Source organism: Monodon monoceros, unplaced genomic scaffold (genome assembly GCF_005190385.1).
Source record: "Monodon monoceros isolate NGI ecotype Baffin Bay Population unplaced genomic scaffold, NGI_Narwhal_1 Super_Scaffold_18, whole genome shotgun sequence".
NCBI classification, from domain to species: domain Eukaryota; kingdom Metazoa; phylum Chordata; class Mammalia; order Artiodactyla; family Monodontidae; genus Monodon; species Monodon monoceros.
The window spans coordinates 167,203,056-167,226,313 of NW_021703774.1; the positions used below are offsets into that span (position 1 = coordinate 167,203,056).

General features: G+C 51.4%; 1 protein-coding gene across 1 annotated transcript in view; it reads right to left on the minus strand.

Annotated features, from left to right (window-relative positions):
- The window catches only part of IGSF21 (immunoglobin superfamily member 21), a 245,141-nt gene that overhangs the window by 23,548 nt on the left and 198,335 nt on the right, over window positions 1–23,258 (minus strand). Inside the window, exon 4 of the mRNA XM_029230255.1 lies at window positions 17,915–18,033. Within this exon, the coding sequence (XP_029086088.1) occupies window positions 17,915–18,033 (119 nt within the window). The remainder of the gene's footprint in view (window positions 1–17,914; window positions 18,034–23,258) is intronic.

Consider the following 23,258-nt stretch of genomic DNA (forward strand, 5'->3'; position numbering starts at 1 on the left):
CACACAGAGACACATAAACACACATACGCATACACACAGACACACACACAGAAGGGTAGTGGGGAGGCCAGGCCACAGGTCTTGATGCTGGATCTGAATTTGCATGCTAGTGCTATTTTGTGCCTATGCCTTTAACCTGGAAGTTCTCAAAGTGTGTTTCCCGGGCCAGCAGCTTCAGAACTTGTTAGAGATGTAAATTCTTGAGCCCAGTTCCAGACCTGCTGAATCAGAAACCTGGGGGTGGGGGTTCAGCCACCCAGGTTTTAACAAGCCTTCCAGGAGGTTCTAATGTAAGTTCCACAGGGGAATTACTGCCTTTGACCTTCTTAAGCTTCAGTCTTCTCGCAGGGACAAGACCCACTCCAAGGTAGTGTTATGTGAACTAACCATTAGGTCCCTAGTGGGTGCTTGGTAACAGTTGTGAAAATTATTACCAACTGGGAGGGCAAGGCTCAGGGGAGTTGGAGAACCTCAATCCGGCTTCTCCCGGCCTGGGCAGACAGGGCACAGGGAGAGATCCCTGGAGGCTTTCCGGCTGTATGCACTGATCGGATCAAAGGACCTCAAATTCCCAAACTACCTGCCCCTACAAGAGCAACTTTCTGCTTGTGCCCTGATTGGCTGCTTGTCCACGTTCCAGTTCTTCTGATTGGCCTCCTAGGTTGCCAGCCCCAGGTGGACCCTCCCCACACCTCTGCTTCGCTGTCCGGAGGCAGCCTGTCCAGCAGCCTGTCTGCGGCTACCGCGTGTGACTGCCCCAGCCCTGCCATGCCACTGTAGTTTATGTGGCAATAGAGTGAATGTGTTCAGGCCCACGATAAGTGCCATTTCCGCAGAGGTGAAATCTATGGGGTGTGACACGAACCCATTTTAAATAGCAGCAAGCCTGGCTATTTGGGGGATGTTTTCAATGTATCCCAGAGGTATATATTATACGCATGGGCGATTTCACCAGGTGCCACCGTTTTAGCTTTATGAACGAAGTCTCCAGAAGCCTGCGGAAGCTTGGGGGAGGCCCTGGCAAGTGGGCAAGCACATTTGAGATCTGGCCAGGGGCAGTGACGCTCAGCTCAAGTTCAACTTCAAGTTCAGGCTACTCTATTAACCCCCCGCCCCCCTCCCAAGCCCCTGAGAACAATGGGCTGGAGCCTGGAGGTTCTGGGTGGGTCTCACGCCCTCTTCCCCAACGCTGGAAAACCTCTGTCCCTTCCAGCAGAACTGTGTCCCCCTCAAGCATCAGGTCCCGGTGTTCTGGGGCTTAGAAGAGAGCTCACCCCTGGACTTCCCCACCCAGCCCCTGGGGCACCTGGCTCCCAGGTCACAGGCTTTCTGCTCACCGGCAATGTGTCCCTTAGGCAGGTGCTAGCTTCCTGGGCCTCCCGCATAGGACAAGGGTGACACTGGTGCCAGCGGGTGCCTGTGAGGACTGAAGTACTTGGCTGGGCGTACTCCCACCAATCTCCCAGCAGAACTTCCCAAACCCCCAACCCCCCAGCTCAGAGCCCTCCCTTCCCATAGGGCTCTGAAGCCATAGTCTTTCCTGTCCCATCAGCATTCTAGGATTGACTTCCTGAGTCAGAGGGCAAGTGAATCATTCTTGCTTCTCACTTCTCACAAAGCAATTTCCAGGGGAGGCAAGTGGGGGGTAGCGGGGAGGGGAAGAGCCGTGGAGAAGGGGCATTTTGTGGGAAAAGGATTGTGTACCATTTCCTCCTTGACATTTTACTATGAAAATATTCAAACCTATCAGAAAGCTCAAATAAATGTACAATGAACACTCATGAGTCCATCATCCAGTTTCATCGATGAGCATTTAACTCTACTGGCTTTATCACACATCTACTGGACTGTGTCTTTTCCAAGAGCAGGGCGAGGCAGAGCCAAGCTCATTCCTCTTGGGATCCAACTCCTGGCTAGGGCGGTAGGGCTTGATTTGGGGGTGGGGGAGTCTCAGAGATCCAGCCCTCATGATCTCTTCCCCTGGTCTTTCCATGGCCCATGTGCTGAGGCCTTGGCCACCTGTCTCATCTCTGACCTCTCTAACCTCATCCCTCACCAGGTCTGCTCCGGCCTCAGTTCTCTCATCTGTAAAATGGGCATCACAGCAGTACCTATTGCACAGGGTTCATGTTTGTGGCACGCTTTGCAGGATGCCTGGTACCGGTAAGTCCCTGTACCTACTGGCCATCATATTTATGAACAGTAACCTCCATCACTGGCCTGAACAGTGGCTGGACTTTGCCGACACCACTCACTCTGGCCACTGGCCTGGGAGCTTCCTCAGGTAAGGACATTGGGTCATCCTGCTGACCAGGGCCCCAGCTAAGGGCAGCACAGAGCAGATCTCAGCGAGCATGGGCTGAGCTGAATGTTTGAGGGGGTGACTGGGGGGGGGGGGCTGGGTTTGCTCAGTGAGTAGCCTCCTCTACACCCTGAGTCTGGGGTCCGTGGGGTCCCCAGCACACAGCGGGTTGGGTGAGGGGTGGGGAGGGCCCTTGACCATCACTTCTGCTCACTGGTCACTCTGAGGCAGGTTCCATGCTAAATGCTTTAATGCATGAGAGCCTTACAGAACCTAGAAGTAGGAATTATTATCTCCATTTTACAGAGGCAGAAACTGAGGTTTTCAAACGCACTGGTCCGTGGCTACTCAGTCAATAAGGACCAAGGCTAGGACTTGAACCTGTGTCTGGCTTAAGCCCTCAGCCTGGCCCTGCTTCTCGCCTTCTGTGGGGTGTCTCTCCAGGAACCGGTTTCCTGTGTGGTCTGGTGAAGGGGGCTGGCCTAGGTGGGTCCTAAAATCCCCCTCCAGTTCAAAAAGTCTATGGCTCTATGTGGGAGGTCCAGAGGGGGCAGCAGAGGCTTCAATGTTAGAGAAGAGGAAAACCGTCCTAACCAGCTGTCAGACAGCAGGACTGCTCAGCAGAGAAGGGCCCAGGCTCTTCCTGATGGGGAGCCTCAGGAGTCGGGGTCTCTGCTCTGATGGGCCTGGGATCCACAGGAAAATCAGCTGGGAGGCATGCCTGGCACCAGAGTGCTGCAGTGAATACACTCTCTACCCTCACAACTGCTCCCAAGTCCCCCGGCTGCCTCAGGGAGTTTCCCAGGCCCATCCTGGCTCCCATGGCATCCCTGGACAGACGTCACTGGATTCAGGGCCCCCTCACTTTTCCTCTCTGCCTGTGACCAAGCCCGGTGGACAGAGGGCAGGCAGGGCCCCCAGCAGCTTGGCATGCAAGAAGAACTTTCCCAAGACGCTCTTACCTCACCTCCCCTGCTCCCACCTGGAGCACAGCAGTTGGCCTTCTATGGGCTCAGAAGCCAGCCTGTCCAAGTTCACATCCTGGCTCTGCCACCTGTTAGCTGGGTGACCTTGGCAAGTCACTCACCCTCTCTGTGCCTGTTTTCCTCAGTATCTACTTGATAGGGTTCTTGTGAGCATTGTATAAGGAATTTAGACCTTTAGACCCTGGCCTGGCACCCAGTAAGCACTGAATAGATGTCAGCCGTTGTCGTTATTGTTGCTGTTATTATTATCGTTTCTTACTACCTGCTCCTTCCTGTGCCTTGGGGTCCCGCCACACAGGAGTGCTCTCTACTTGCCATGCTTTCCTGTTCCCACACTGTTGCTTACAGGGCTCCTTCTGCCTGAAATGCCTCCTGTCCTGTCTGCCCCAGCCTACTTGGCCCAGCTCTACGCCACCTCCTCCATGAAGCCTTCCTGATGCCAGCCCCTCGGGGAGAGCCTCCGTCCTGAGAGCTCTCACATCCCTCACCTTGCACCCTAGTCCTCCCCCATCGTTCTTATTTTCCATCTGCTGGAATTCTAGAAACCTGTGCCCTTATTTGTCTCCCCATCATTCAGGGACTCCTTCAGGGCAGACACTGGGTCTTATATCCCTCTCATTATCCCTGGAGCATACAGGTCAGGGTCTGGATTCAGAGAGAGGGGCTGAGAATCTCCATTTGGTCACTTGTTAGCCAAGCAGTCTTGGGCCAGTTGCTTCATCTCTCTGAACCTCAGTTTCCTCTTCTGTAAAATGGGCATAACCATGATCATTCTCTCACCAGCTGAGAATTAAACAAGAGAACACTCATAAAGAACTTGGTACCATGCCTGGAACATAACAAGCACTCTGTCAGTGTTAGCTTTTGTTATTAAGGTTATCTGTTATGAAGATTATCACTCCTAGGCAGTGAGCAAGGTAATGCTGCCTCCTTGTGTACAGCTGGGGAGACTGAGTCCAGGGCTCACTGCAGGCTGGCAGCAGAGACAGCAGTGCTGACCCCAACACCAACTATACTTGGAGCGTGGTCCTGGTCTGTTTCCCCTTCTGTACGTGAGGTGGTGGGATTACTTCCCTTTCCCCAGGAGTGGCTATAGGCAGCAGACGCTCTTCCAGGGACCGGCTCACCACCTCCCACAGCCGCCCCATCCCTGCTCTCCCAGCTCCTGATTCAGCTCTGTTAACACCTGTAACTTTAGCCTTGGGCCTGTTCCTTAAATCACTGGGCCTGAGGCACGACAGTTTCGGCGGCCACATGTCCCTTGTAATTAAGGGGCCTGTCCCAGGGAGGGGAAGTTTACCTTCTGCCAGAGACACTAAATCCAGCTCCCGGTGGTGGAAAGGATAAAGCATCGCATGGACCTAACACTTGTCACGGTTTAACGATGCACCTGCAGGCCCGCTCTGGTGGGGTCGGGAGGCTGGAGCCGAGATGGCTGGTTAGTAGGTGGAGAGAGGCAACCCTGGAACGAGAGGCGAGCCCTGGTCTTTGAGATACAGAAGGTCCAGGGAGTTGGTGAGAGCCTTGGGGGACTGTAGCCACCTGCTTGGACAATTCCAGGGAGCAGATGAATTTCTAGCTCAGCTCAGGAGGGCATGACAGGCCATTCCATGAGAGGCTGTAAAGTGGCTCCTTAGCCAGGCAGTCTGGGTTTGAAAACAAGCTCTGCCACTCACTCGCTGTGTGACCTTGGGTGAAATACTTAACCTCTCTGGGCCTCAGTTTCCTCATTTATTAAAATGAGTAAGTACCTACCTCCTAGGGTTGTGAGGAGTAAATCGATTAATACATTTAAAGTGCTTAGAGCAGTGGTTGGCCCCCTGTAACTAGAAAAGTCACCACTAATATTAAGATGGATCTCTCTTGGTCCTTCCCCCATGGCAGGCACATAATAGGGGCTTATAATATTAGTTGAAACGAGGACTTGTAAGTGTGATGAATGAATAAGCAAATGGTCTGTCTGTTTCTCTCAGAGAAGAGCTGGTGACGTCAGCTCTGCGGCCCCAGGGAAAAGATGCACAAAGCAGTGCATATGCTGCTTGACAAAGCGTTGCACCTTCCAGCCATGATCACGGGTCAGAGGGGTCACACAGCTTTCCAAATCGAGCCCTTCGAGTGGATGTGCTTCAAAGGCCCTGTTTCCATCCCCAGCTCAGGGACTCAGGTCCCATGGAGGCAGAGTGGTAATCAGAGAACATTCAGGTTCCTGTTCGAGGCTTCCCTTTATCAGCAGACTCAGTGTTCTCTACTGTAAAATGGGGACACGGATCTTGCTGACTTTCCGGACAGCTAGGAGGAGCAGGTGACAGTGCAGCCCAAATATTCCATGCTGGCCCTATTGACAGGAGCCTCGGTGTCTGGCCGAGGCCCAGATGGCTGCCCACACTCAGGGAGGAGCCATGTCCCTCCTGGCAGCCTTGTGTAGTGGAAAAATCGGGGGCTCTGGCTTTCAGCAGACCTGAGCTCAAAGCCCAGCCCACTCACTGCTGTGGGACATCAGGCAAGTTCTCTGCCCTCTCTGAGCCGTCTGTAGGCTCAGCATAGGGCCTGCCGAGGAGTGGGTAGACGTGAGGGAGGACTAGTGAGCTAATGCACTGTGCTGGGCCTGTCGCTGAGCACACAGTGGGCTGCAGTCAAGGGCACTCCTCCTTTGCGGGGCTGTGTGCAGAGAGGCAGGGACCGAGGACTCTAGAAGCCTGTCCAGGAGGCGGTGAGCAGGCTCTGGCCTTTGAGGCTGAAGCTGGGAAGTGACCGTCCTTGATAGATGACCCAGTTAGCTGCAAAGAGCTCCTCTGAGCCCCAAACCCATCTGTTTGGCCCCTCTCTGAATGAGCTCTCAGCCAGTGACCTCAGCTGGCTGAGGGCCCGTGGGCGGGCAGGTGGGCAGAGTGCGCATCTTTCCTCCAGGTCCCCGGCCAGGTCCAGGCACTCAAGAAAGCAGTGTCCGGTCTCCGAACAGGCTTTATGTCCATCCTGGAAGACCCTGGCCACCCTGGCCTCAGTCCTCTGGGCTCCAGCCCCACCTCTGGCAGCCAAGCCCAGCCAGCTGCCTCCGGCCCCTGATGCCCATCTAGAAGCTCCGACTGGTGGTCCTGAGGACTGCAGCCCTGGCCTCTTCACTCCAGGGGCCCATTTTCTGCGGTCGCCGTCTGCCGAGCGAGGTCACGTGGTTTCACTGGTACCTTCTCAGGGGAACATCTCCTACCTGTGCCAGGTCCTGCCATGTCCTCCACATCTGCCCCCGTCTTTCCAGTTGGTCCCCATGCCCTGTGGCTTCTGTCTGGAAACGCCTCACATGCTCAGCCTCTCCTGACTGAACCCTGGGCTGGCTCTTGCCATCTCTCCCCTCCTAACTGCCCTCCTTGCCTTCAGAACCTGCCAGCAGGCCAGGCTGAGCACGACCTTCTTTAGTTCCCACAACAGCCCTATGAAGTAGGAACCTTCATTACCCCCAGTTTCTAGTTGAGGAAACTGAGGCTGGGAGAGGATAAGTCACAGTGAGACTGTGGAGGGATGGGATTGGATTCAAGGCTGCTGGATGGGTCCCTTCCTGATCTCCTCCACCAGGGCCCAGGGTAGGAGGCCACGGTTGTCACTGCCTGGCTTATAAGGCTCCCACTGGGCTGATGTCACTTCCTGCAGCTCTGAACCTATTCCCTGGCCCTACTGCCATTTCCAGGGTGAAGGTTAGGGCAAAATGGGTGAGAAGTAAGCACTACTACTCTTTTCATGAGTGCCCAGTGTGAGCTTGGGACATAAACCTTTACATTTCATGCCTCAACAGGGGAGATGCTACTGCAGTCCCCATTTAGCAGATAGGAAAACTGAGGTTCAAGGAGATTAAATAGGCTGTCAGTGTAACGTAGTGGTTAGGCCTCTAACCACTGCTTCTGGAGCCAGCCTGCCTGGGTTTGAATCCCATTTCTAGCCTTGCTGGACCTGTGCCCTCAGGTGACATTTTTAACCTCTCCATTTTCACACCTGTAAAACGGGGAAAGTAACCGAAGACCCTACCTGAGAGGTCTGCTCTGACAATTAAATGTGTTAACAGGTGTAAAGCAGGGCCATGCCTGGTGTGTAGTAAATGCTCCATAAGCATTTCCTGCTTTTATTACTCGTAGTTGCAGAGCTGGGTTTCAAATTCATGGCTGAATCCAAGGCCTATACCCTTAAACACCCATCGATTCTCTGAGGAAGTAAAGGCTGTTTCTAGTCTACCTACTGAACAGAGGTGTAGTTCTTCAACTGGGGTTTTACCCAGCCATCTGTTCCCAGTTTGGAGGACCACGGGCATTTCCTGTCACTCACCCAGGGTGGGTGGGAAGGCTGATGGGGGAGGGGAGAGGGCTTGGAGGTACCCAGATGTTTGCCTGGGGGACAAAAGGCCCAGGTCTGGTCTTCAGGACCCTGGGGGCTTCTGGGGTGGGAGGTGGAGATTTGGGTTTGCACCCTCTTCCCCTCAGCACCCCAGGACTCCTCTGCAGCTCTGGCCAGGGAGGATCCCAACCCGCCCTTGCCTCCTTGCCTGTGACCACTGCAATCGCCTGGGGCCAGTTCAAGCCCAGCAGGTGGCTCATCCTCTCCTGCTGTGAGACAAGGGAATGAGTTGGTCCTTTCTCACCCAGCAGGCGTCCTGGGCTACGGAGAGGGCTATAGTGGTGGCTCTGAATCTTGCCTCCCAGCTACCCTGCCTGGGGACCCCCAGGGATTCTCAGACCAGCCGTCTCCCTCCAATGACTAACCTGCTTCCCTGGACCACCATTTACACCAGCTGTGCACTGGTCCCGCAGACAGCCTCCCAGGCCCCCACCGCTGTCCTGCCCCACAGGCAGGCTTTGAATTCTACCAGCTGAAACCCACTTTCCCACTGGCATCCTACAGAGAGGCAGGGCTGTGCTTCTTCTCTGCTCAGGCCTGGGGAGAAGCAGCAGGTCTTTGAGGGATGCAGGGTCTGCCCTCAGCCCTCACATCTCCCCATCCTGCTTGGAGCCAGAGACATTTCTCCTGCCCAAGTCAAGAGAAGTCCTCAACACTCCAATTATTGGTCCTGGGAACACGCTCCTCTTTTAGAGAGGAGGACGGGGCTGGGAATTCAGAGACTGGAGCTCCAGGATCTGGTCTCACTGCTTTCCACTGCGGCTGTACCCATTTACACAAAACTAAAAACAGAACTACCATAGAACCCAGCAATTCCACTCCTGGGTATATATCTGAAAACCCCAAAAACACAAATTCAGAAAGATACATGCACCCCAATGTTCATAGCAGCATTATTTATAATTGCCAAGATATGGAAGCAAGCTAAGTGTCCATCAACAGATGAATGGGTGAAGCAGGTGTGGTGTATATACACACACACGCAATGGAATACTACTCAACTGCTAAAAAGAACGAAACTTTGCCATTTGCTGCAACATGGATGGACTGGGAGGGCATTATGCTAAGTGAAATAAGTCAGACAGAGAAAGACAAATACTGTATGATATCGCTTACATGTGGAATCTGAAAAATACAACTAACTAGTGAATATAACAAAAAAGAAGCAGACTCACAGATATAGAGAGCAAACTGGTGGTTACCTATGGGGAGACGGGCAAGATAGGCATAGGGGAGCAAGAGGTACAAACTACTGGGTATAAAATAAGCTATAAGGGGTGGGGGGGAGGGATAAATTGGGAAGTTGGGATTAACATATACACACTACTATATATAAAATAGATCATCAACAAGGACCTACTGTATAGCATAGGAACTCTACTCAATATTCTGTAATAACCTAAACGGGAAGAGAATTTGAAAAAGAATAGATACACGTATATGTGTAACTGAATCACTTTGCTGTACATGTGAAACCAACACAACATTGCAAATCAACTCTACCCCAATACAAAATACACATTTTTTAAGAAAAGGAGAAATAAGCTACAAGGATACATTGTACAACATGGGGAATATAGCCAATATTTTATAATAACTATCAATGGAGTGTAACCTTTAAAAAATAAAAGAATCTGGTCTTAGAAAGCAGAGCTTCAGAGCTCTCCAGAAATCCTAGATTCTGGCCTGGCCTCAGGGAAGTGGGCTCAGCCTTCGTCACCCTGCCAGGAATGTTTTTAGCCCTCACCAGCCCCAGGGTGAGTTTCTTCTAATGGGAAAGGTCCAGGAACTGGCCACAGGAGAACTTCCCATGAACTTGTGGTTCAAAGTCACACAGCAGGGGAGCGAGCAACTCACACTGGAGATAGACGGACCAATGGAATCACAGTCACAATGTTCTCCTGTGTGTTTCTTCTAAGAGTTTTATGGTTTTAACTCTTAGATTTAGGTTGATGATGGATTTCGAGTTAAGTTTTGTACAGGGTGTGAGGGAAAGTCTACCTTTATTATGTGCACGTGGCTATCTGGTTGTCCCAGCGCCATTTTTTGGAACAGACTCTTCTTTCCTCAGGGAATTGTCTTGGCATCCTTGTCGAGAATCAGTTGACTATCAATGTGAGGGTCTATTTTATTCCATTAGAAGAAACTCGCTCTGGGGCTGGTGAGAGCTACAGGCAGGCTGGGGGGTGACAGAGGCTGAGCCCATTTCCACGAGGCCAGGCCAGAAAACCACTGAATTGTGTACTTTAAATGAGTGAATTATAAGTTGTGTGAATTCTACCGCAATAAAAATAAATTTAAACAAAAACAAGGGGGGAAAAAAGCACCAGATGCACTTAATAAAAATTCACTGAAAAAAAAAAAAGACAAGCTATGCAAAGTTTATTAACAACTGTTCTCCATGGCCCCCGGCCTCAGGTTTAGAAAAGCGTATAGTGGCGTTTGGTGCCATTGTGGCCTCGGGTTGCAAAGTTCTACCTTTATCTGCCAACCTCACTTGGAAGCCTCCAGAAGAGACACAGGGATCCCAAGATAGAACATTTTATTAATGCTTAACAATACTCGGTGACGTCTAGTAGAGTGGAGTGGTTAAGCGTATAGGATGCATTTACCTTTGCTCTGGCACTAGCTGGCTGGGTGGCCTGGGTAAGTAATGGAACCTCTCAGATCCTTCATCTGTCAAAAGGGAAGTGGCAGTACCTGCCTTCCAGAGCTGTCGTGACTGTTCAATAAGTTCCCTTATGAAAAGCTTAGCACGGTGCGTGGCAGGTGAGCAAACACACAGTGAACAGTGACTCTTGTGGTTGGGAGCCAAGAGTATGGGCTTTGGAATCAGTGAATCTGCCCTGCTCCCTCCTGGGTCAGTTTCTGTTGTGGGTTTAATTGTGTCCCCCCAAAACATATGTTGCAGTCCTTACCCTGTGAATGGGACCTTATTTGGAAATAGGGTTTTTGCAGATGTCAAGTTAAAATGAGGTCATAATGGATTAGGGTGGACCCTCATCCATTGTCTTGTGTCCTTACAAGGAGAGGGAAATTGGGACACAGGGACACAGACGCACAGAGGGCGAACGCCAGGTGAGGATGGAGGCAGAGATGGGAATGATGCATTTACAGGTCAAGGAGGCTGAGAATTGCTGGCAACCACCAGAAGCTGGAAGAGGCAAGGAAGGACCCTTCTCTAGAGCTGTCAGAAGGAGTATAGCCCTGCCGACACCTTCATTTTGGACTTGTAGCCTCCAGAACTGCGAGAGAATACATTCCTTTCGCTTTAAGCCCCCAGATTGTGATCACGTGTTATGGGCAGCCCTGGGGATGCAGCACAGCCCCCAGACCTTGCTTCTGCATCTGTACCATGAGCTACGTCCCTCGATGGGACATGTCCTCAGCACCTAGAACTCCGCTTGGCACGGGGGAGTTGATGAATAAGTAAGTAGCCATTGAACTGGTTGCATGAAGGCATGAAACCCACATGGCTCGGGCCTCACCTTCTTTGAGTGTCACCTTCTTAGAGAGGCCTTGCTGTCCACCTTGTTTACAATAGCCCCACTCCCCTCTGCTTTGCTTGACTACCCTCTGACATATCACAGGTCCCAGCTGTCTACTTGTTTGTGTCTGCCTCGCTTCCTGCACTGACTGTTCCTTGAGGACGTGGAATTTTGTCTGTCCAGACGCCGAAGCTGAGTTCCCATGCATACGACAGCGCCTGAATGTACCAGGTGCTCCATAAATATTTGGTAAATAAATGAACGAATGAAAAATGAATGAATAAATGAGATTTAGAATGCCCGTGTGTATGGACAGCCAAGTCACCTTCTAATATATTTCAACCAAAAAGACATCCTGATATTGTTTTTACCAGACAGGAAAGTTCGATACTGGACTGTCCATGTCACACGTGGACACTGACCTGGATTTGGACCCAGGTCGGCTGGACTCCAAGTTCAGTGCTCCGTTCAGAGGATCTAAGTAGTGAGGGGGCGCTGGGTAGTAGCAGATGGGAGAACCACTCACAGGGACTGGGGCACAGGAATGGAGAAGCGGGGGGCACTGATGGACGTGCTTTTCCTCCCCCCAGACTCCTGCAAGCCCCCTAGAGGGACAGCAGCCTCACTGGCCATCTGAGTTTTGAGTGCCAAGTGCTCCCAGTTGGGGCTCAGTCTCCCCAAGGCCCCCACTCTCTCTGCTCTGCACTGCTCCCCCCCCCTCCCCCTCATGCTTGCTTGACATTTGTGTCACTAACAGCTTTTGTGCCAAAGGTTGGGATGTTTCCCCTTGGGAGCTCAGAGATGCTGTTAGGAACACCAGCTCTGGTCTCAGGCAGACCTGCTGGGAGCCCCAGCTCTGGCACTCGTGTGGGTGAGCCCCTTAAACTCTCAGAGCCTCCGTTTCCTCATCTGTAAAATGGGGGTGACAATGCCTACTTCGGGAGGTGCTCTTGACGGTCACATGATGAACCATGGATTGAATACTCAGCACACAGGGCTGGGCAGATAGCCGTGCTTGATGGCTAGTGACCTTGATTATTAGCTCTGGGTTAAAGGTCCCCTCAGTGGCAACTCTGCACGGCGAGGGTGGCCAAGATACCCTGTGCCTTGGTCTTGCGGCGAAACGAAAAGAACAGCCTCTTTTGGCTTCAGCAGGTGGGAGTATCTGGGCCTCTCGACATTTAATTGATTGTAACGTCCCAGCCTGAACACGCTCCCCCGCATAACCCACACCCCCAAGAAGAGCCTCCGAGAGCCTTCTGTGACTGTGTACACTGCGTTCCCGGGGCCCAGCATGCAACTTTCAAACTGGCTTACAACATATCTGCTGCTTGGATGAAAACATTTTAATGAGTGTGTGCAGCACGAACCCTCGGTGTCACCCACGGGGCTCCCAAATGTCTTTCCCCACCACAGAGCGGGGATGTTATAGGCGTGAAATTACAGCTGCGCTCGCAGTTTGATCTCTACCCAGAGGCCTCTGGAAACAGCGCGTTAGAATGTTCTGGATGGATGCAGGCTTGGTGATAGCGGGCTGGGGTGCCCAGTTCTCCGGCGGACCTGCTCTGTGCTTTTGATGTAGGTGGGGGCCTGGGCGCTCCCCACCCTCTAGGCTACCCTCTCCCCACTGTCCTGGGAAGTTTCCCTTTGACCCCCAAATTGGACAGGGGCCGTCTTGCCCCACTGTTCCTTGCACAGCCCTTAGGGCCCCTTAGGAGACCTAAGGGCTTAGGCTCAAAGGAGACCCCAGCTTTCAATGACCTCCACTTACGTGGAGGGAAGGTCTCTGTGTGCGTGTGTGTGACAAGAAAGGGTCTTTCTATGCAATGCCACAGACAGGCCAAAACAATGAGTTGACTTTAATTTTTGAAACCTGCCTTGAAATATATTTAAAGGAGACAGTCATGGGGGAGGAAGGGGGAGGCGGGGCAATTTTTAAACCTTTCTAATTGTGCCTGATTTTTAACTGACATGATCACTATTTGTTGTGAGAGATATTATTATTCATTTATTTATTTTGAAGTACAGTTGATTTTCAATGGTTTTTTTAGAGAGTTTTTAAAAAATTATTATTATTATTATTATTTTGGCTGTGTCGCATGGCTTGTGGGATCTCAGTTCCCTGACCAGGGACTGAACCCAGGCCCTGGGCAGTGAAAGCGTGGAGTCCTAACCACTGGACATCCAGGGAATTCCCTGTTTTACATGTTGTGTTAATTTCTGCTGTACAGCAAAGTGGTTTGGTTATACATATATACATATTCTTTTTCATATTCTTTTCCATTTGGTTTATTACAGGATATTGAATATAGTTCCCTGTGCTGTACAGTAGGACCTTGTTTTTCATCTCTTTTATATACAGTAGTTTGTAGAGAGATACTATTTATGGGTCACTCGGCCTGTGCGTGGGCTCAGAACATTCTGTGCTATGGATCATCTCATTTAATCCTCCCAACCTTGGCTAAGTAAGTCACTTCCTTCTCTGTGCCTGGGTCTGTGCAGTGGGCATAGTGCAGTTTCTGCCTCATGGGCTGACGTGGCCGCCGGGGTTATGGGAGATACTACACGGGCAATTGGCTTATACTTAGCCCCACTGTCTCTCCCAGCCCTCCCCTCACCAGTCCGGACCTTGCTGAACCTCAGAAGCCACGCTGCTCTGGGCCAGGGACAGCCACAGCCCTGTGGGGCCCAGAGCCAATCCTTTCCTCTCCCTGAGCCTCAGTCTTCTCATCTGGGAACTGGGGATAATGGTTATCCTGCCCCTGAGGGGCCGCGGTGAGGATCAGGTGAAATGCTCTATGGGAAGCACCGTGGAACTGTCACAAACTGGCCAAGACTGAGGTGTGTCTGTCATTTTCAAACTTGGGACGTATCCTGGCTCTTCCCCTAGACATGTCTGGACAGGCAGACCTACAGGAAGATGGTCACACAGAGGCCGGCCACCCTGACACCCATAAACAGGGCAGGACTGGACCCCCTTTCCAAGGAGCCAGTGGGCACAAACCTGTGAGCATTCATTTCTCAGACTGGCTTAAATTTCCCTGGAGTCAGGAATAGTGGATGGGACTTCTCTGTGTCAGGGCTAAAACCAGGGGCAAGAAAGAGGCAGCCACAGCCGTGCCCAAGAGCAGGCAGGCCGGAGACAATGTTAATAAAGACAGTAAAATCTGGCTTACTGAACCTCTTAGCTGCCTCGTGCTGGGCTAGGTGTTTTGCAAACCTTTTCTATTTTTTTTTTTTTTTGTGGTACGCGGGCCTCTCACTGTTGTGGCCTCTCCCGTTGCAGAGCACAGGCTCCGGACGCGCAGGCTCAGCGGCCATGGCTCACGGGCCCAGCCGCTCCGCGGCATGTGGGATCTTCCCGGACCGGGGCACGAACCCGTGTCCCCTGCATCGGCAGGCGGACTCACAACCACTGCGCCACCAGGGAAGCCCAAACCTTTTCTAATTTCAACCTCACAATCATCCTAGGAAGGAGGCACCCTTACCCCTATTTTACAGATGGGGAGACAGAGGCCCAGGGAAGCTAATGAATCCAAGGTTGCATGGTGGATCTGGGATTCAGCTCCAGACCTGCGTGTCCTTAACCTGTATGCAGATGGGGCATCCTCCTGTGTCTGGGGTGAGGTGACAGTTGGAAGGAGGAAGGAGAAATACATTCGCATATAGATAAGAGTATAGACACAGCCGTTGCTGCATGTACCGATATCGATATCAATAGAGAGATATACAGAATTAGTATTTTTTGAAGACTTAGCGGTTTAGACCAGTGGTTTAGACCAGTGGTTCTCAAAGTGTGGTCCTGGCACCTGTAGCATCAGCATCATCTGGGAACTTGTGAGAAATGTAGATTCCTGGGCCCCACCCCTGATCTGCTGAATTAGGAGCTTTGGGGGTGGGACCCAGCAATCTGTATCTTCACAAGCCCTCCAGGCGATTCTGATGCTCATTCAAGTTTGTGAACCACTGGTTTAGACCACGGGCTTTGGCCTCAGATGGCTGTTATGACCCTAGACAAGTCATTTCCCCTCATGTAATGGGGATTATAACATCTCCCAGCTCACGGGCTGTGGCCAGGATTCTGTCGGAAAGTGCGCATGAAGCTGGGAGCTCACGCACTGTCAGGCACATGCCATGGTGGGGCAAGGCATCAGGTCCTGTCCGCGTGGCAAGCACCGGTGGACTTGACCCATCAGGGGACAGCTAGGCTGTAGGGACCAGTGACAAGCACGGTGACCTCTGAGCACTGGGGACAGTCAGAGGATTGATTGAGATGGGGGGGGTTGCTATTCCAGGGAGAGTCCCACCCAGGGATGCGCTGAACTTCTAGGGGTCAGAGCCTTCCTGGGGGCGCTGGGGTGGGTGAGGGTGGAATCCCTGGCCCTGCCCCTCTCTGGTCCCTCCTGGTAGCCTCAGCCTGCTGCTCAGTAAGTGGGATCCAGGGAGCTGTCTGCCCCATCCCTGGATTGACTGCCACCTCCCTGTGGGAGGAGCCCAGAAGCACAAAGCCCCTTGCTCCTTGGAGCCTACCGGGAGCACCCCACCTCCTTCAGCTGGGATTGTCAGGCCAGCTGTGCAAGCCGGGCTGGTCCCACGAGACCTCTTTGTGCCTCGGTTGGAACTAGCAGAGGAGGTTTAGGGCTATCTGGTTCTACCACCTCATTGTACGGATGAGGAAACCGAGGCCACAGAGGGACAGTAACCTGCTCAGGAGACTTTGGTGAATGGGGGAGGCGTGCGCCTCGTAGCAGAGGTGGCTTTGAGGACTCTGGTTCCTCACAGGCACCAGAGAGCAGAGCCTCAGCTGGACCTTCTACACTGCCTCTATCCGTGCAACATAGCTGGCCCAGGAGTCAAGACACCCGAGTTCCGGCCTCAACACTAAGCAGCCTGATCTCACAGGAAGGTTTTGTGATCCTTGCTGTGTGACTTCAAGCAAGTTGCTTGCTTTCTCTGTGCCTCTATATCTACGTCTGCAAAATAGGGATAATAGTGCTAGTACGTCCTCTTGGGTTGGCTGTGAGGACTAAATGGCATAGGTCTGGAAAGCACTTAACCTCGTGGCCTCCAGGGGCCTCCCCTGAGCCCTCTCCCTAAACTGACTGCCACCTCCCCTGTATCACTCTTGACCCCATTACCCTGCGTGATTTTCTTCCCATTATTTGTCACTATCCATAATCACCTCACCCAACTACACATGTGTTTTATGTTTGTCTCACGCACCGGACACAAACTCCCAAGGACAAAGATGTTTCCTATTGAAAGTATATGGCCATTTCCTGGCACGTAGTAGGTGCTCAATAAATATCTGATGAATAAACAATTGAGTACACATCCCTCATCAGACTGGGAGCTCCTTGATGGAGCAAACCGAGTTTCATCTGCACCGGCTTCCCTGGTGTGACCAGCCTAGGGCTGGGTACCAAGGACACTCCTTGTCCAAGTATTACAGAAGCCGTTCCGTGGGCGGGTGACTGCAAGAGGGGAGGTTTTCCTGGCACTGCCACCTCCTGGCCATGGCCTGTCCCCCAGGAAGCCAGAACACACCGCGTGCCGCTGCTACAGGATTCAATGTCCCTCTGGAGGTCGGGCCTCTGGAGGTTTCCCATTTCCCAAGAAGCAGTGGTTTCCACGAGGTCTTTATGCTTTCATTGACTGCCTGAGTATGGCAAGCTTTGTTTCCCTGATAAATATCATTTGATAAGAAAATCAGGGAACACAGAGTCCGGAGTCAAGGCCAAGTACCTAGAATCCTGGCAGCAGAGCTGACCCAGAACCCAAGATTGTGCCCGGCAAGAACGTCAGCGCTGGAAGGGCCTTCTGAGACCACGTGGAGAAAGGCTTTGTTTTACAAGTGGGGAAACTGGGGCTGGGTAGGGGACACAGCCAGCCAGAGACAGGCACTAGTATTCTTATCCCCATTTTACAGATGTAGAAATGGAGGCACAGACACAGGGTGGGAACCCAGGAACCCTGACATCCAGTCCGGCACGCTTTCTAACTTGTCCCCTGATGCTTCAATGTCCTGGAAAAGGCTTGGGAGGCACAGGGAGGGAACATTCTCTCTGCAGTAGGTATGCATCATCACTGAGATGCTGTCTCAATCCCCCTCCCCCACCCTGGAGGCTCCTGGATTGTCCTCCCCCCAAGGAGTGCCCACCCCCACTGCACTTTGCTACAGGTGCTTCCATGAACGTGGCTCCTGGCTTTCACCTGGGAAAGATGCCCATGTAACTCAATATTTTCTCCCCGTGACCTCACCAGGTCGCAGAGCCTGAGGCTAGGAGATCCACGAGTGATCCACTAGGCCTGCATCCCACCCCCATCTTACAGAAGGGGAAACTGAGGCCCAGAGGCTGCGGCAGGCTGCCACCCCTCGGGAAGTCTCAGTGCCCCTCATCCATTCCAATCAACATGTCGGAGCCCCTTCAAAGTGCCTGGTCCGTAAGGCTGCAGGGATGAGGTACAGCCCTGCCTCCCTCAGGTCCGGGTGTCAGTGCCGGTAGGAGAAGGGGTTCCTGAGAGGCCACATCAGTCACACCTCAGCATGGCTGGCCTCCTGCCCTCGAGGGCAAGGGTGGGAGAGAAGAGGGTCCAGTGCCAGCACAGCAGGTGGTTCCCAGGACAGCCCCTCTATGTGCGTGGGTACGCACGCGCACACACACACACACGTATGCACGCGCGCACACACACACACACACGCACACACAGGCACACGTGCACGCACACAGTGACGCCAGTGCCAAGAGCCCTGCACTCACCCATGACGTTGAGGAAGATGTTGCCTGATGCCAGAACCACCTTCTCCCTCGTAGCGCGGTCGTAGATGCCCACGTGGCACTCGTAAGGACCGTTGTCAGAGATGCGGACCTCGGGCAGCCTGCGGGGAAGCAGAGGTGCAGGATGAGGGTCCCTTGCCTGGGGCGGGCAGCCACAGCGCTGCAGTAAAGCAGACCCAAAGCCCCACCACCCAGCCTTCTGTCAGCAGCGCTCCTGGACCCACCATGCAATGCCCACGTGCTGTGCTGGGTGCAGAAGAAACATTTATGGAACACCGACTGTATGCCAGGCCCTGTGCCCGATGCTTCAGAGGATGAAGCTGTGGGCTGTGTGTTCAACTAGAGTTGAATCTGTGCTCCTTTCAGCTGCTGAGCCAGGGATGGTGATGTGCCCGCTCCCAGGGGCCCCCCCTGAGGATGACATGGACTGAGGCGCCTGTCATGTGGTTCAGGCTCAAAACTGTCACCTAGTCCACCAGCTCACTCATTCCTCACAGCTGCCCCCCCCCAACAGGAATCGCTCTTCCCATTTCATAAACATGGAAACTGAGACTCCAGAGGGGATGTAATTGCCCCCCCCACACACATGGCTATTAAGAGCCAGGATGGGAATCTGAATTCCTCTCTCCACACGGCCATGCTATCACTTTATGCATGGCCCTGGAGACTTGAGAAGAAACACAGTAAAATTCTTGTCTCCATGGACCGCCCCCCATCCCAATGGATAAGGAGGCAGGGAAGCTGATCAATGCCCCAAATCCCATGGGACTCTGGAGAACAGGATGGAGGTTCCTTAAAAAATTAAAAATAGAGTTGCCATAGGATCCAGCAAACACAGCCCTGGGCATATATCCGGAGAAAAATATAATTCAAAAAGATACATGCACCCCAATGTTCATAACAGCACTATTCATAATAGCCAAGACATGGAAGCAGCCTAAATGTCCATCAACAGACGAATGGATAAAGAAGATGTGGTACATATATACGATGGAATATTACTCAGCCATAAAAAGAAACGAAACTGAGTTATTTGTAGTGAGGTGGATGGACCTAGAGTCTGTCATACAGAGTGAAGTAAGTCAGAAAGAGAAAAACAAATACCGTATACTAACACATATATATGGAATCTAAAAAACACGAAAAAAATGGTCATGAAGAACCTAGGGGCGAAGTGGGAATAAAGACGCAGACCTACTAGAGAATGGACTTGAGGATACGGGGAGGGGGAAGGGTAAGCTGTGACAAAGTGAGAGAGTGGCATGGACATATATACACTACCAAACGTAAAATAGATAGCTAGTGGGAAGCAGCCGCATAGCACAGGGAGATCAGCTCGGTGTTTCATGACCACCTAGAGGGGTGGGATAGGGAGGGTGGGAGGGAGGGAGACGCAAGAGGGAGGAGATATGGGGATATATGTATATGTATAGCTGATTCACTTTGTTATAAAGCAGAAACTAACACACCTATACTCCAATAAAGATGTTAAAAAGAAAAAAGAAAATGTGGTGTGTGTATACACACACACACACACACACACACACACACACACACACACACTGGAATATTACTCAGCCATAAAAAAGAAATAATGCCATTTGCAGCAACATGGATAGATCTAGAGATTATCACACTAAGTGAAGTAAGACAAAGTCAAATATCATATGGTATTGCTTACATGTGGAATCTAAAAAATGATATACAGGGCTTCCCTGGTGGCGCAGCGGTTGAGAGTCCGCCTTCCGATGCAGGGGACACGGGTTCATGCCCCGGTCCGGGAAGATCCCACATGCTGCGGAGCGGCTGGGCCCGTGAGCCATGGCCGCTGAGCCTGTGCGTCTGGAGCCTGTGCTCCGCAACGGGAGAGGCCACAGCAGTGAGAGGCCCGCGTACCACAAATAAAAAACAAACAAACAAAAAAAAACCACAAATGAACTTATTTACAAAACAGAAAGAGACTCACACAGAAAACAAATTTATGGTTACCCAAGAGGAAAGGTGGGAGGAGCGATAAATTAGGAGTTTGGGATTAACATATATACACTTCTATATATAAAATAGATTACCAACAAGGACCTACTGTATAGCACAGGGAACTATATTCAATATCTTGTAATAACCTATAATGGAAAAGAATCTGAAAAAGAGTATCTATCTATCTATATAAAACTGAATCACTTTGCTGTACACCTGAAACTAACACAACATTGTAAATCAACTATATTTCATTAAAAGAAAAACCCAAATCCCATGGGAAAGGGTGAGCTTATCCATGCGTAGAGTGAGCGGGGAGAAGCTGATTCTGCCCGAGGTGGTCAAGAGGCCTTCTCAGAGGAGGCGACCCGTGAGGACAGGAGATGCTCCCTCAAACCTTCTTCCAGACATGTCCTCTAAAGAGTAAAATATTGGGACTTCCCTGGCAGTCCAGTGGTTAAGACTTCACCTTCCAGTGTAAGGAGTGTGGGTTCAACCCCTGGTCGGGGAGCTAAGATCCCACATGCCTCGCAGCCAAAAAACCAAAAAAAAAAAAAAAAAAAAAAAAAGGAAGCAATATTGTATTAAATTCAATAAAGACTTTAAAAATTGTCCACATAAAAAAATCTTAAATAAAAAAGTAAAAATAAAGAGTAAATATTTTAGGCTTTGTTGTTTTTACAGTTTCTGTCACAATTATTCAACTCTGCTCTTGTAGAGCAAAAGCAGCCACCCTTAGTAAGTGAACCAGCGTGGCTGTGTTCCAATAAAACTTTATCTATAATCATCAAATCTTGTATTCATACAATTTCATGTGCCATGAAATCTTATTCTCTTTTTCCAGTTTTTTCTAACCATTTAAAAATGTAAAAAAATTCTTGGTTTACAGGCTGCAGGCTGTAGTTTGACGATTTCTGTTCTAGATCCTTCTACAGGGTCTACAGGGTCAGACCACGATAAAATGAGTTGGTTTGGGGCTTCCCTGGTGGCACAGTGGTTGAGAGTCCACCTGCCGATGCAGGGGACACGGGTTCGTGCCCCGGTCTGGGAAGATCCCACACGCCGCAGAGCGGCTGGGCCTGTGAGCCATGGCCGCTGGGCCTGCGCATCCGGAGCCTGTGCTCCGCAACGGGAGAGCCCACGACAGTGAGAGGCCCGCGTACCACAAAAAAAAAAAAAAAATGAGTTGGTCTGTTGTTCTCTCTCCCCATGGAAATGTCACTGGGGCAGCTCTTTCCTCACTCCTCTCTGACACTGGGTTAGAGAGAGCCAAGTTCAAATCCTGCCCCCACTGTTGGTACGCTGTGTGACCTTGTGTAAGCCATGCTGTCTCTGAGCCTCCATTTCTTATCTAGAATATGGAGCTGATGCTTTGCAGGACTGCAGTGAGGATTAAATGTGATGATGTTACTGCAAGACCTCTGTGAGCAGGAATGTCACATTAAAATGGTCGCAGGACCATTACCTGTTGCTCCTGGATTCTGTGATGCCCTGTGAGGGAGAGGGGATTCCTGGTAAGTGAGACCTGGACACTTTGAAGGGGAAGAGCCTTGACCTGGAGTTCAGAAGCTATGTTGTTGCTGCATCAGGGAAATCTGTGTGTCCTCCAGCAAGTTCCAGCCTTCTCTGGGCCTCATCATGCAGACGAAGGGGAGCCTTTTCTGGTCACAACTTAAAGAAAGTGGGGTCTCTGTGTGTGGGTCTTGGAGGTTCTCACGCCACAGCAGAAACCCCGGGGGAAGAAGCTCATGTTCATGGAACCCTAGTAAATGCCAAGCATAGTGCTCTACCCACCAAACTAGCCCAGCAGTCCTATCAGAACCCCGGTGGAGGACGAGGGCGTTGGCTAAGAGCACAGGCTCTGGAGGCCTGGACGCCTGCACCAGCCCTGCCGCCAAGAAGGGGTGTTCCTTCAATTCTGCTCTTCGCGTCCACCCCCATAGCTAACACATTTTCCTCTCCATCAGCTAAGCCTCTCTCTCCATCTGTTTCTACTGAGCAATCTAACCTCAGAGTCACTCCTCTCTCCTTTCATTTCAGCTGTCCCCACCCCCATCTTTGTCTTCCAGCTACTTTTTCCTATGACTCACTGTCCCCCACCTCTCCCACCCTCCGTGCCCACACACACACACCTGGGCGCCCAGCTTCTCTCTCTCCATCTCCGGTCTCATGGAGGAAGCCCGCCCATCTAACAGAGCCTCCTTCCCTCCCATCGCCCAGCTCATATTAGCATAAACAAACACCTTCATTTCCATAGAATACACAGAGGCTGACATCTGGTCTACCGACTGTCACGAAAGGACTTAAAGAACGGGAAGCTTTTCATCAAGGAAACTTTGTGGGGAAGATGCTGCCTCCCATCTCAGAAGAAAAGAACACCGTGACAGCGGAAGCAGCAGGGAACTGTCTCCCCTCTGGGAACTATCTTCTCTGTTTGTAACTCAGCTAGACTGAAAAAAAATAGCCTCCCTACTGGGCAGGGCTGCTGAATGACAGTCATCTAGAGTGACATGTTTAGGTGACACTCATAGGTGCCTGTTATAGAGGCAACTTTCTTAAAGGCCTTGCGTAGGTGACAGGTGTACAGGTGACATGCTCAGGTGACAGCTCTGTAAAGAAACAGGTTCCAGGGACACATGGAGCTGGCAGCTACAGATAATAACGACACGGTTGACACACAGGTGGAAATGCACAGGTAACCGCCACATAGGGTGATATATGCAGAAGATGTATTTCTGTGCTAGGGACACAGGTGATGTGTTTAGGCAATCACTACACTCGTGTTCTGGTGACAGTAACACCAGCAATATGTTTGGGTGACACAACACGGGTGGTATAGAAGACAGCTCAGGGGACATCTAGGTTGGTGCTTTATGAAGGAGGCGGTTTTTTGCTTAGGACTATTTCTACAGCCTCGGATGTTTCTTCTTCCACGAATGGTCCTGCTCTCCGCCAGAGGTCCAAGCCACACTTTGGGCACCATCCTTGATGTTTCCCATTTCTATAATCAACACAGTCAGTGACCAAGTCCTGGATGTTCTGCATCTTAAATATGTCCTGAACCATCCTCTCCCCTGTATCACCACTGTCAACATCTTTTCTCACCTGGAATATGGGATGAATAGTTAACTGGTTTCTCTGCCCCTGCTAGTCTCCCTCCTGATCTGTGCACCAAGGTAGACCCCAGATCTTTTCAAATGCAAATGGAATTAATGGTACTCCCCTACCTAAAGCCGTTCAAAAGCTTCTCTCTGCTCTTTGAATAAAGACCAGAATCCTTATCTGGGCCAACAAGGCTCAGCACAGTTGGTTCCTGCCATATCCCAGCTCCCCCATCCTCCAGCGACAA